Consider the following 15,068-nt stretch of genomic DNA (forward strand, 5'->3'; position numbering starts at 1 on the left):
TGACCATAACCTAGATTTACAGAATCCACAAGGATAGGGTGAACCCAAAACAACAACACACCATGAAATTTTTTGGAAAATATTAACAATTCTCAGCATGGAAAAAACAGCCTACATACAAACAAAAAACCAATGCCACACCAGACGTGCAGTCAAAGTATTTACAATGGTAACATATATATATACAATTCAGAAATTCGGACTCAGAATCCCGGCTTCACCAACTTGATTTCACAAACTTGGATCCATAACTCTGGATTTGCAATTTTTGGTTTCACCAAAATTGGCCTCACAAATTTGGTTTTTCAAAAAGATGGATTCCAAAAATTTGGATTTCATAAAATCTGGATTTCCATTTTTGTAGAAATTCGGTTTTCGAACCTTGGATTTTAAGACTCAGCACCTCACAAAGCCCTAGTCACCCAAGAATGGTTGCCAGACAATCTTTACGATTATGTAACACCCAATATGTGGCCTCCAAACTCGCCAGATTTGAACCTCATGGACCACTATATGTGTAGCGCTGTTGGAAGGGAGACCAATCGTCAACTTCATAATGCAATAGCTTCGCAGAAGGCCGCCATTGTCCAGGTGATATCCGAAATGAATAAGAATCCCATAGTGTCAGCATGCCAGTGGTTTCGGTCCCGCATTGAAGCAGAATGAGGTTTCATAAAATAATTTACTTAAAAATCATTATCAAGACTAATTGCACAAATGTTTCTTCAAATACATATTTATTTATGCTGAAATATAGTTGTTTTATTGTCTACCAAAACTGTCCTTAAATACCTCTCGTACCATGTATATATATATATAGTTTTATATAGAAAGAAATGGCTTTTCTCCATTTTCTTTATATTATGTTATAGATGTACTCACACGTTCATTTACATAATTATGTGTGTGCGCGTATGTAAACAGGATACGAGCAGTATTAGAGGACATTTAACTGACAATGTACTATACATTTCAAATCAATTAAAAGTTTTGGTTTATTTCAGATCCCTGTGACAAATAAAATACTAGCAAAGGGATGAAAAGATATGCAGTCACTGACGCCACATATGCGGAGCACAGCGATGTAGAAGGTACCAACTTTCTAAACGTCGTAAGATCATTTGTACACAAAGTACGAATAGACTTTCAAGCCTGAAGTGGTAATGTTTTGACTATCAATGAGAAAAAAAAAAAGACATTCTAAACATTCGGACACGGCAAGTCATCCAACGGTCTCAATTCATTACAGTTGATGATCGCGAAAAATCAATAAGGGTATTGCCAAAGAACTTTTGGTATCGAAACGGACAATCAAAACTGTAGTGCATGCGTACATTCGATACAAGTCGTATGTATTGAAAAGAGGCCTATTCATGTCTGTAAAGCCGTTTGATCTGTGTCAGCAGTCACTTAACAAGGCTGGAAACCTCACGAACATCGCATAGCTTGGTTCTTTTCTGATGAGAAAAGCTCCAACAAAGACAAGTCTAACTTGTATGTTATGAGTCTCTGAGATCGATATCTCAAGAATTAACGCCATTAGTTCCTGTGTACCAGAGACAACCCTCTTCTGTCAGTACACAGACATATTTCCACTCAGCATCCATTCCCATAACACTGCTCTCACCTGTATACATTAGTCAGTGTCTTTAAGTGCACTAATGTATTAGCCATTATTTGTGGCAATCACATGGCTTCTACACAAGTTTGGTGCCAGTCTTCTATGACAAGCCAGTGTGAAGTGAGAACTGAAACACGGAAAAGTTGTATAATCTATTTTCCATTCAGTTGTGGTCGAACTCATTATGGGATAACTGCTAGTTGGCGTCCAGATCTCAAACCATACAGATGGTATGCGGGTCAGCCTCAGTAAACACAGTATGAGAACTAAGTCCATGACTACATCAGTAATTGAATTTCAAATACAGATGATGCCACAGCAGAATGGTAACAGATATTTACCAATATATATTCCCTGAACCATTTGAGAATATGAGTTTAACTCACAAAAGCTGTTTTAAAAAAACAAAAAAAAACTAGCACATCTGTACATGGAAAGATTGTGTAGAATAGAGTACTTTCAGTATTTCAGTAATCACCAATCAGATATTGATGAGGATGTCCAACACTGGATGAAACGTTCCAGTGCTACCTTTGATCACCCGACTAAGACAGGCAGTTCTGTGGAGATCGCGATTTGAGACAAAGTTATAGAATATAAAGTAGCTGTTGTATCCTGTCCTTTATAGCTCTGAAACTTAGACAAGGTGACATATCCATAAGCTGGAAATATATTGCTAAAGATGTCTAAGGAAAATCATATGCAGCCAAAAGTAGAATAGAGGTGTGTCCCTTGTACGGACACTATGTAACTGTCAGCTTCAATGAGTTTGGCCCATATCATGCAAACGTTCAACCATCGATTTACCCAAATAAACTGATTTACTCCTTGCAACGAGTATGAAGGAATGGTTCAAAGACATATTTAGCAAAGTTTAGTATCATTATGATAATTGGTAGTGAAGAAACCAACACAAATGGAGACAGATTGTTTATGATAAGGACCAACATTTGAATGTAACACAAGAACTTCTCAACAATAAACGTTGGATGTAGTAAGTTGTGAGAAACAACCAACAGTGTGTTTACTCTAGTAAAATTTCTGGAACCGACAGTGGCCAGCAATAGCCATATGGGGTACAAAATTTCAAGGATAATTTTCTGTGACCACTGAGGGATTGTTGACAATGATATATTATCCACTTCCTACATTAAGTGGAGTTTATCATTAATGTAAATTAAACATGGTACACCCAAAAGATCATAGTTCAATTATTTCACACGAGCTTCAGCTGAAAATTAGAATCACAGGAAATTAATTTCTGAACAGGAATAAAAAAGACAAACACAAATTATAGTTGAAATGTTTAATTATATATTTTATCATTGACATTGCATATGTGTATGTGTGTGTGTGTATATATAAATATATATATATATATATATATATATATCTTTACAATTTGGAAAGTGTTTTGGTTCTTTCAGGAGCCATGAATAGAGGTGGCTAAACTGGGGTACACGTTCCCTGCATATGTGGTACCACGAGTTGCATGTAATCAGTCTTTGTAAATAGTGTTCACATCCCATAAAGCTATGAGGCCAACCTAGATGTTTCACCTTGGAAAAATTTCACTTAAATAATTCAAATAAAAACATGTACCATTGGGTTTCTGTCCTGAATATTTATAAAATAATCACTTCTTACATAGGCATGACGTCTCAGACTTATAGGGGAGGGATACAGGAGTATGACAATCATGCTTTTCCTAAGGGCACTGGCAACTTATATGAAATGTTTTGCATTTTCTCACTGGGAACTGAAATTTGTTTAATGATTCAATTACCCAAACAAGACAATTATTATATACAAAAAAATGATAAATAACCCTAATGAAGAAAATGATAATCAAGATATTCTTGTTAAGAGTTCAACATATCTTCCTGCCCTTTGTTGAATATGGTCATCTTAGTAGTTTGGCCACCGTTGTTCAGCAGTTGGTCCACTCCAAGTGACACTACAGGTTTATCACAATATGCTGTGTCATCCACACAAGCAAGTAGTTTTACAAACATACAACCAGCTGTTGATAGCAATCCAGCTGTCAACGACACTGGAGAAGCTACTTTCTTAAAAACAAGAAAGACATTTTTAGATCCCTGAAAACCAAATATGTTAAGGCATTCTGGTTTCTGCTCAGTAAATTGTAGTTTCTTAAAATTTCTAAAACAAAAAAAAAGTATCAAGTGTATTTATGTATATGAATATAGGTATGTGTACAACTGTGTGTATGTATATGTATACATATACACACACACACGCATATATATATATATATATATAGTGTATTACATATGAAGCTTGGTTGTGTAGCTTTTCTTTTCCTGTGGTGGCCACAACTCCAAAATACAGGATATTGTCACAACCAAAACCAAAGGTAGATGTGGTTTCTCAGATATGAAGATACAGCAAATCACAACAGTCACTTGTGCATGTAACATAAAAGACCATGAAGTCTGAGAATTTCTTAAATTGAAATTCCCTCACAGAATTTTATAACTGCCTATGTTTGCATATAGTGACCTCATAATAATTGGTGCGTGAGTGTTTATGAGTGTGTGTGTGTGTGGTGTGTGTGTGTGTGTGTGTGTGTGTGCAAATTCTACTATAAATAGAAAAAATAAATAATAATATTAAAAGTTATTTTAACCATTCTCCAAGTGTCTCCCTTCAACAGTATAATTACATAGAAAGAGGTTTGTGTGTGTATGGGACTTATATTTTGGACCCTACCAAATAAAATTTAGGTCTTTTAGATGCTTTAACACTCATTGTGTTTTATTGTTCCATCTCAACTTCTGGTTTTGTTGATCTTTCACAATGAAATTTGCATACAGGCTTTTTCTTTCACAATTACATAGCCACATGCATATACGCACACACACATTATATATATATATATATATCATCATCATACATACATATATACATACACTCACTCACACATACATATATACACACAAAATACATAAATTGCAGTTTATAGTGCACATATGGCAACACATTGAAATACATGAACAAGGGATGGGATTCATAATAGTCACTTTTGAGTCTGCAAGTCTATAATCCCATGTTTGGTTCTAGCTTCATTTTGGCCCATCTGTTACCACAGTTGTTCTATTTGCCAATGGAATCACAAGTCAGTCCATTTATATATTTGTTCCACAATCTTTTATAAATTAGTTTCTATTTAGACAGTTTACTGTCTAATACCTGCACAATCTGTATCACGGCGCTGTGTTAGCTCTCAAGCACACACTTGTGCTACTTCAAATGCACAATGGTGCTCTCCTCTCTCCATATTGCTTTGCACATCTTTCTCTGAATGTCAACCATTGCAGTAACAGAGGGAATTTTCCTGCCAATGTTAACAAAAAAGAAATGTAAGTTCTTAGAATCAGCATTAGAACCAGAATTAACTGGATTTTCTGCTTTCTCAATGATATGAAAGCTTCTTTTTCCTCCATTTCTTCTCTGTTTCTTTGCCAACAATCAACCCAGATAGATGGCACTAACAGCAATATCAGCAGTATACTTTTGATAGCTTTCATAATGTCTTTCTTTGATGGAATTAGTTTCAGTTCTGTTGACTTCTGCAGTCCTTTGTATGGTTGTTTCACATCAATCCAACTTCTAGGTAGCATGCAAGCATGCTACAGTGCATTCACAGGTCTTGAAGAAGATCTTTAAGTAAGACTTCCACATCAGTTTTACCATGAATATAACGGCAAAACAAATTGTCTACCATTTTACAATTGATGCCATACAAAGAAGGGAGACTCATAAGAACACGTGAAAATCTGATGTGGTCCCGTGGATGTTTGGTGTTGATATGTTGCTGGAGTCTTTGTTGAATACAGCTGTTCATGCTATCGACAATGGAAGCCATCTCTAATCCAACATAACCTGAAAGGTGACAAAACAATAGAATATTAATAATACAATAAGAAAAAGTGGTAGAATCATGGCCAATACACAGAAACAGTAAAAACCATTCACTCAATCAATTCACAGATCAGAGAAACTTAGCATTTTAAAAATGTTTGCTAATAATCAAAACAATCACTGACTATTTGGTTTCACAAAGATATACACTGATGTCAGAACTGTATTCATCAGTAATCTTCATATGGATTTAAAGGCCTGCTCTCTCTCTCTCTCTCTCATACACAGACTTTGCTACAGGCATGGCTGGGTGATAAGAAGTTTGCTTCCCAACCACATGGTTCCAGATTCAGCTCTACTGCGTAGCACCTTCAGGAAGTATCTTGCATTATAGCCTCAGGCCAAAGCCTTGTGAGTGGATTGATAGAGGGAAACTGAAAGAAGCCCATTGTATATAAATGTGCTTTTGTGTATGTACAGACATGGACATAAGTATACATACATGCACACATATATATACACACACACACACACACACACAAATATAGATACATATTTATACATCTATTTATATACACACACACACACACATGTAACTACATCCCAATTACTCCTTATCAGAAGAGCACCATACTTTCACATGTCCACATGAATGTAGGTGGCTCTTCAAACCAGCTTCCATTCAGCAAGAACATTCACAGATATAACCCTTGAACTATCCTGTTTCCTGATATCACCAGTGGAGTTGTGATCTCATGTATTTTACTATGCCTGGTTAAGTCACTAGCTGACTCACAAATTAAGCTACATTCATTACAAATGTTGTCAAAGAGGATGTGGCAGCAAAACCACCTGCTTGATTTCTCCCTAGCCCATGTGAATGTGTGATTAATCCAGCTCTTGAGAAGAAATCATCCACACACATTGCACTTCAATTCCAGCTGGAGCTCCGCAGGCACTGCTCTTGAGTCTTGCTTGTGGAGTGATTGCACAGAGAAGTATGCTGCATTGAAGCGTTCACTCAAAGACATCACATCTATTAGTTTCAGTTCATGCAAAGGACTTCCACAGCCCTTTGCATGATTATTTCACATCAAACCAAATCTAGGCAGCATGCAACATTGCATTCACAGGTCTTGAAGAAGATCTTTAAGTAAGACTTCCACAACCTTTCCCAATGTTATCCATATCTAACATAAAAGCTTTTAAAATTGTCTTTTGTAACATCTTTAAATCACTTCTTGGTTTGTGATCTTACCTTTTCCCTCTGGTCAGTTCCCTGTAAATTATGCACCTGAGGAGTCCTCTATCATAGGGATGATTCATGACTGACATTTCAGTACATGGTCCTACTATAGATAGCACTCAGAAACCAATCACATGATGTTTTACACACAATTTGTAAGAGTGTGGAACATCTGTTCCATGAGCACATAAAGCGTTGCTCCTTGGAGATTTCAATGCAAATGTGATCACAACACCTGGAGTGCTTTAGGACATTATAGTATGGGCAAAAGGGCAAGATGAACATCAATGGCCATCTCCAATTATGCACTGTTAGTTGTGAGCAACATTTTCTCTCAATAAAAAGATATCTGCAAAGCAACTTACATCTAAGCATTGAGACATTTCTAATTATATTCTTACCAGAGAGACCTCCACCATCTGTTCTGTAACAGTAATGTACACACACAACACACACATATATAAATAAATGCATATATATATATATATATATATATATATATATATATATATAGAGAGAGAGAGAGAGACATGCATATATATATAAATATATACACAAATACATATGTATGTATATATATATATATAATATATATATATATATACACACACACACAGATATACAAAATAGACACATATATATACAAAATGAATATATATACACAAACATATATATGTATATATATATACACACACACATATATATATATATATATATATATATACACACACACATATATATATATATATATATACACACACACATATATATATATATATACACACACACACACATATATATATATATATATACACACACATATATACACACACACACACATATATATACACACACACTCATGTATATGTATATATGACGAGTTTCTTTCAGTTTCTGCTTACCAAATCCACTCGCAAAGCTTTGGGCAGCCTGAATCTATAGAAGTAGACTCTTGCCCAAGGTGCCATGCAGTGAGACTGAAGCCAGAACCATGCAGTTAGGAAGCATGCTTCTTACCATATGGTCATATATATAGATATATATATATAACCCATGCCAGCATGGAAAGTAGACGTTAAATGATATATATATTCAAGTATAAATATATATATATGAATATAAATATGCACATACACACACATACATATATATATATACATACATACACACACACACATTTACATACATATATTGTGGATTTAACATTTGTTTTTCTAGATTAGAATTGTTCAGACTGGAGTTATTTGAAACTGGCTTTATTGCCAGATGCTTTTTTCTGTTGCCAACTCATACTTGTCTTGAAGTAAGGATTCTCTTTATAATGCACATACCTAAAAGCACAGAGTAACCAGTTATAATGTCCATTGAACATTTCAATAGGATCCAACAGTTTAGAGGACGTTTTGCTCCAGTGTCTCAGTTTTGACATGATTTCTACCCTTTCTAACACTAACCATTAAAGAAAGTGCCCATCACTGTAGAGGCTGTCTTGCTGTTTTCAAGAGTAAAGGGCCCTCTCATATCCTAGATTGTCACTACTCAATTTTATTTATTATTACCAGCTACATACATGGTGTACTGAATGCTTTTTAGCAACAGCACCACTAAATAATTGAGAACAGCATGTTGCTTTGTATACTAGCATGCTTTCAACTGGCTTCATGCAGTTTCCATTCATCAAATTCCCTTACATGGCATTTGTTGGTCTAGGGCTGTAGTAGAAGACACCCTAAATGGCACACATTAACAAATATATTACATATATAGTATGTGTGTGCGCATGTTTCTGAGACCCCCTTCTATTATGACTGACCATGGGATTGCACCTAGAAAGTTACCCTCCCAGGCAGAAGTCTGAGCAAGGTTGTTTATGGAAGACCAGCAGTCGCCCATGCATACCGGCCTCCCCTCTCCATGCCAACAGTGTTATCCAAGGTAAAGGCAAAGGCTGATATAGCTTGGTACCTGTGATGGATACTGCAACTCATTTTTACAGCTGAGTGAACTGGAGAAAAGTGAAATAAAGTGTCTTGCTCAAGAACACAACACGCAGCCCGGCCTGGGATTCGAACTCACAATCTCATGATCGTAAGATCAGTGCTCTAACCACTCAGCTACGTGTGTGTGTATATATATACACATGAGAGAGAAAGAGAGCATATACACAGATACGGCCTAGTTTGTTTCTCATTGAGAGTATTGCCTGAGAACACACACATGCATCCTTAGACAAACACATGCATTCAAGTATAGATGCACCTAAGTGTACATGCACACAGCTATTTAAAAGTAAATGGTACTAACCAGCATTGAAAAGCACCAACATTCTTAAGTATTTGTATTCAGAACTATCCAAGTTCATACACTGACATTTGCGTATGATGCTCTGTATACTTTCAACAGACTTCATGGTTGGTTCATCAGACGCTGGAACCTCGTGGTCACGGGCTGGAGATGATGGAAGAGGCGTGACAGCAAACTGGAAGTTATTCTCAGCCATATGCATTAACAGCATACGAGTCCATGAGTTCAAGATGAGCGTTAGGCGGTCGTTGTTGGGAAGCTTCATAAATTGAGGAATTTCTTTAGCAAACTTGACCATTTTGTAAAGCCATTCAGTGACACGGGCGCTGATTGGCAGAAGGTTTTTTTTGGCCAGGGTCACACGAGCTGTGCTAGACAATAAGTAATCTTTCGAACCATCATATTCTATTTTAGCTTCTTTTTCTTGTGACATAGTGTCATCATTTGAGGAAGAATTTGATGAAGAAATGGAAGAAAAGTCTGATGAGGACGATAATGACATTTTATTTTGTTTGGAATCATTTCGACCACAACTGAGAAGATCTCGCAAGAGTGAATGTCCATTTTTTGATTGGGTTGAAGATTGGTTCTGGAGCGGTGGAGATGGACGGCTATCAATACCAGCTTGATAAGAATCACTATTCTGCAAAGACTGCTGGGATAGTTGAGGCTGGGAAGTAGATTGCCAAGGTGACCGATGCTCATCTTGGTGGCCAGTCAATGAATTATGATGTAATACTAATCTTGGAGAGATGCAGTGTCTGCTCGGTGAGTTATTACATGAGTCTTTCTTATGTGAAGACTGACCCTGCATAGCAAGGCTGTGTTGAATTTCCATAGACATGTCACTGCTCTGGACACTTGAAGACTGTTGTTGTAAACTATGGTGTGGTACATCTAATAGTTGATGTTGTTTCTGCTGCTGCTGCTGATGTAATGGGGGGATTGTTGATAAGTGATTTTCGATAGGAGATTGTCGCTGTTGAATTGAAGTATCACTGAGAAACTGGATTGGAGAATGTCTGCTTCTGAGAGGTTGATTTATTGAAGAATTTGCCATTTGCATGGCCTGCTGATCCACTGACATGTATGTGGTACCACAGGAAGAAAGGAGTGAAGGATCCGTTGTTCTACCATTGTCATGTGTATATTGATATGTTAATGGAAATGTAGCATCTTCTAGTTGGTGCTCCTCTCCTCCATAGCCAGAGCTGTCACTACAAATAGATTTCCTACTTCCTGTCGAACAAATTGAAGATGCAGATGAAGAAAAGCCTTTACAAGATAAATCCATTGGTTCTGATTGGTAACCTGATGGACTTGATGCTGAAGAGCGAGAAACGTCAGATTTATGATAAAATGATTGACCAGTAGAGTAGCAAGGACTGGCTGAGAAAGAACGATCTGAAAATGCTGTTGGAGAGGGTGATGTAGAGCAAGATGAAGAATTTGATGGTGATGAAGATAGGTGAGGTGAGGTAGTTAAATGGGAATAACTGGCAGGAACTTGGCCCAAGAGAACACTCTCCAGAGTGTTATACCGTTTCTCATAAGGTGTGGTCCTTTCCTGTGTAGCTGGGTAAGATTCCCAGTTTAGATAAGAGGGCTGCATTGTCAGATGAGGAGAGTTCTGGTTTGGACTACCTGTCCACTTCAGTGGTTCATAGTGGATATTGGAGATAGAAAACTGCATTTCCCCCATTCTTATTGTGTAATCTGAAGATAAAAAGGAAAAAAAAAAAAAATTTTTTAAACTGCCAAATATTTTAGATTTTTAAAAGAAGAAACAGAGAGAGATAGAGAGAGAGAGAGATAATACTAGCATTGAATATTTACCAACAAAACATCTGCGATAAAATAAATATTTATGTGTTTAATTGTTTGCAAGGACTTGTGCATTTAGACAGGTCACACTTTAAGGGCTGCTGATACAAACAAAACTAATACCAGCTGATACTGAACCAATGACATTGAAGTATATGAGGAGACAGGGGAGTCAGATGCAGTTAAACATTTTAAAGTCAGAATATGAAGATGAAATTTACAACTCAGAAGTTTAAAAACGTCTCCACCATTGAAAATTTAAGAATAAGTAAAAAAAAACAAAAACATCTTTAGTAACTAAAAAAAAAGAATAATTTGGGCAAATTGGACTGGGGTCTAGTGTAGAATGATGAGGGGTATGGGGTGGTATATGGTGTAGGGTAAAGAAACTGGTATGGTCTAGTGTGATGAGAAGTGGTGTAGCATGGTGGAGTAGGTTGTAGTTAGGTGTGTGGTGCTGTATTGTAGGGGATATAGGGTAGTACTGATAGAACGCATAGTGTGGTGGTGTGGGGTCAGATGTAGTGAAGTAGTGAGATGGGGTGTTTGGTGCTTGCTGCATTGGTTAAGTGTTATCTCTTTACTATAATATAATATCATGACTATCAAACAAGCTGACACAGGAAAATGTTAAGAATAGCCTCCTCGCCACCATCATGGACAACTTGGATAAAGAGAAATAACAGTAAATACTTCATTGGTTTTATCAATATACTAAGAAACGATAAAATAGTAGGGATGGGAAAAGATTCAGACTGGGTGTATGGGTGTGCTCACATATACATAAACATACACACACATATAAACACATATATTGACACACATACATAAATACACACACACACACTACACACATTAAAATAATGGCTCTTGGTAGACCAATATTCATGTTTTCGCCAATTTAAAATTCCTGTAGGAAACGGGATTTATCTACTTCACCAAAAAGATTTGGGTTCTCCCAGATTTTGCTTTTCCGTATCAGAGAGAGAGAGAGAGAGATGAGTTATAGACTGCAACAGCTTGTACTAATTATAATAATTAGTAAATATTTATAAACAGAATGGTGGTAAACTAGTTAATTTATTCACAGCATTATGTGTAAGTGTGCGTGGGGTGGGAGGCACTGGCTTCTCCGTCACTCCCTTCGTCTATCAGTCTGTGTATGTGTGTAACATGGTAGCAGTGGAGGCGGTAGCCAAGAAGACGGGGACGTAGGTGAAGTGACAAGTTCCAGAGACACGAGTTTGGCCAACTTTTCGTGGCAGCTAATTTTAGCAACATCGCGTCTACGAAGACTTCGTCTTTGGAGTTTTCCCCTACAGCCATTAAGTGTAACACAATTAATAATTGTAGTCAGGGGTCAAACAAACGACAGTAACATCCATTGAATACGAGTGTAAACTGATGCCGAAATAGCACGTAATAATAACGTCCCCTCACTCTTTTGTGTGTGTGTGCGTGAGAGAGAGAGAGTGTGTGTGACAGAAAGAGAGAGAGAGAGAGACGTTCAACACATTCTTAGTCGCAACATCCAATAAGGCGGAAAGAGCTTTATTGGGGGAGGGGCTGCAGACGACAATGAAACTGTTCGGTAATTATGTGATATTCATGCCATCCCCAGTAATATTAGTGATGGAAAGAGTTCATACAAGAAAAAAGAAAATCAACTCTGCCTCACCTGGCCGCTTTTAAACAGCCACACACACACACACACACACACACACACACACAATCGGTTGAGTAAGTTTCGATCAATATTGATTTCTGACAGTCGAGTTGCCTGAATAAATTAGCTGACACCGTTTAGTGCGCGAGTTCGAATAGCAGCAGAGATTTGGTTAGTAATTCCCTTTCGAGGACCATTTTCCTAGGAACAATCAGTCACCTTCGCCCTACATTTGTGGGTGAGTTATTTTTGTACTGGACTGTTTGGGTACAAAAGCACGTATGCGCGCGCACAGGGTGCAATAATAAGATTATGTTGTTTTCATGCCTTTCTCAAGGGTAAGTATATCATAATCTACATTAACCAGGATCTCAGATTTAGCTTACCACCAACTTTTTCAATATTGGATCTCAGCTTACATTAGCAAAAAAAACAAAAAAAAATCAAATTTATCTGAATCGATGTAAAAAAAATCTTTTTTGTAAGAAAAGTCTGTTAACGGGGCGAGGAAAGTTAAATACCTTACCAAAAGAACAAGGAAGTCAGACATGTAAATTAGAAACCCGAGTTTACTTTCCTTTGTTGTAAGGAATGAGGGAGAGAGGAAGGGAGGTGAACGCACTCGACAGACACCTGGGTACTTGCTGTTCTCTATGACAAAGGTGTAGTGTCATTTGCTAGGTAAATGATAATTACAGAGACCCTTAATGAGAGAATTAACTCTAAACTAATCAAGACGTGATACAAGATTAGGGTAATCCTGTATGAGGCAGGCATTTCTATTTTTAGATAATTAGTTGAAGAATGGGGTGTAGTGCCCTGTAATCCTTGTAGGTCGTCCTAGACTGAACAAAGGACGCAAACAGTCGGGGACTGACTACGGAGACAATGAAACCGACCTGAAGGCTTTGTTACTGAAATAATTAACAATCAATCAAAACTGAATAACACACAACCAATTTATATAGCGACAGGATAGAGTATTTAGAATGATCCCAGAATATTACAGGTACTCATATCACTAACCCTGGTATTAGAAGATAAGACATTCACAAACTAGGAGCAGAAGGACATTGTCTTGCACGTTCCTGTATTTTCAAACGGAACTCTTTGTACTGCAGCAAAATATACGAACGACCTCAGGTGAACCCGAACGAAAGAACACGAAGAAAAAAAATACCATCTGGATTTGAACCTAAACTGAACCCACTGTTTTCGATCTCTTTATCAACGTTTGCGATTAATAAATATCGTCATCATTATTGTTACAAAGAAAGCATTATCATCTTTATTAAAATCCCGCCAAGGTCATCTTAGCCTTTCATCTTTTCGGGGTCGATTAAATAAAGCATCAATCAAAAGCTGGGAGTAATGTTATCGACTGAACCTTTCCTCCTCAAAATTGCTGGCCCTGTGCCTTAACCAAAAGCTATACTTTATTATTTACAGAATTTCCAACAGTAAAATACTTATTAAGAAATGTTAAAGCTGACTGAATTTTTCAATGTTCAACTACTGTTCAATTACAGGTATAATAATAATAATAATAATAATCTTTCAAACAATAAATTACATGGCATAGGGTCGGAGTACATACTTAATCACCTTCAATATATAACTGGTATTTCATCGTCAACGGACCTGAGGCAAAATTCGGAAGTCGTTAAGGCCTTTAACCCTGCGCTCACAACCAAAGGGTATTTTTATGTCGTAAGGTAGAAATAAACCCGGGAAAGAAATGCAAAATAACAAAGTGTGTGTGCAGTGGCTGTTTGTAAAACCCATACACAAACAAATAAAAAAAAGACACTGATATGAAAAAAAATTTAACAAAGATAATTATTGAGTGCAAAAAGAGGGAGAGAGGGGGAAGTCTCTCTCAGAAACAATAATAATAATAATAATAAAACTACCTTATAATGATGTTTCTCTTTTCTTTCCGTCTGACGGTTGTCTTTGTTTCCTGTTGGTAAATTAAGTGAGGTCTCCGACCGACAAATGATTCAGTTGAATAATCGAAGCTAGAAACTGTGACCTTACTTGCCGGTACATTTAGCTATTGGTTTTCCTCCCCTTTAATACAGATCGATATCTTTCACCTAGATATCTCAATATAATTAACAGAGGAAGTAAAGGTTCATAGGTGACTGCGTTTAAACAATTTATACAAGTTTGTTAACAAACCAGAAAGTTGTTTGGGGTTTCAATCAATTAATTAGAAATTATTACTTTTGGAGGGCTTTGTTTTTTTTTTTAACTTTCCAAATAAATTAATTTGTTAATCATATATTTCTCGTCTTTGTCTCAGAAAAACTGACTTGGGTTAAAAAAAAAAGTTAATTATGTTTGTCGATTCTTTTTCTAAAATTTATAAAAGGTAAAACTTAAATCCAAATATGTCCAGACTGTGTTAAAAAATAATAAATGTAGTAGAGTGTATTTAATGTAGTCAGTTGTTGGAGCTGACAACACATGGAAACGTCTGCCGGGGTTGTGTTCAATGGTAAGAATGTGGTGATCTT

The 15,068-nt window shown here is 36.7% G+C and overlaps 1 protein-coding gene across 1 annotated transcript in view; it reads right to left on the bottom strand.

Annotated features, from left to right (window-relative positions):
• Nucleotides 1–3,230: 3,230 nt before the first annotated feature.
• The window catches only part of LOC115217842 (putative uncharacterized protein DDB_G0288537), an 11,988-nt gene continuing 150 nt past the window's right edge, over nt 3,231–15,068 (bottom strand). The window contains exons 1-3 of the mRNA XM_029787536.2: nt 14,460–15,068; nt 9,057–10,772; nt 3,231–5,527 (exon numbers count right to left, since the gene is read on the bottom strand). The exon at nt 14,460–15,068 is cut by the window's right edge and continues 150 nt beyond it. Coding sequence (XP_029643396.1) covers nt 5,286–5,527; nt 9,057–10,758 — 1,944 coding nt within the window. The 5' untranslated portion in view covers nt 10,759–10,772; nt 14,460–15,068 and the 3' untranslated portion in view covers nt 3,231–5,285. The remainder of the gene's footprint in view (nt 5,528–9,056; nt 10,773–14,459) is intronic.

Source organism: Octopus sinensis, linkage group LG12, assembly GCF_006345805.1.
Source record: "Octopus sinensis linkage group LG12, ASM634580v1, whole genome shotgun sequence".
Classification (NCBI taxonomy): Eukaryota; Metazoa; Mollusca; class Cephalopoda; order Octopoda; family Octopodidae; genus Octopus; species Octopus sinensis.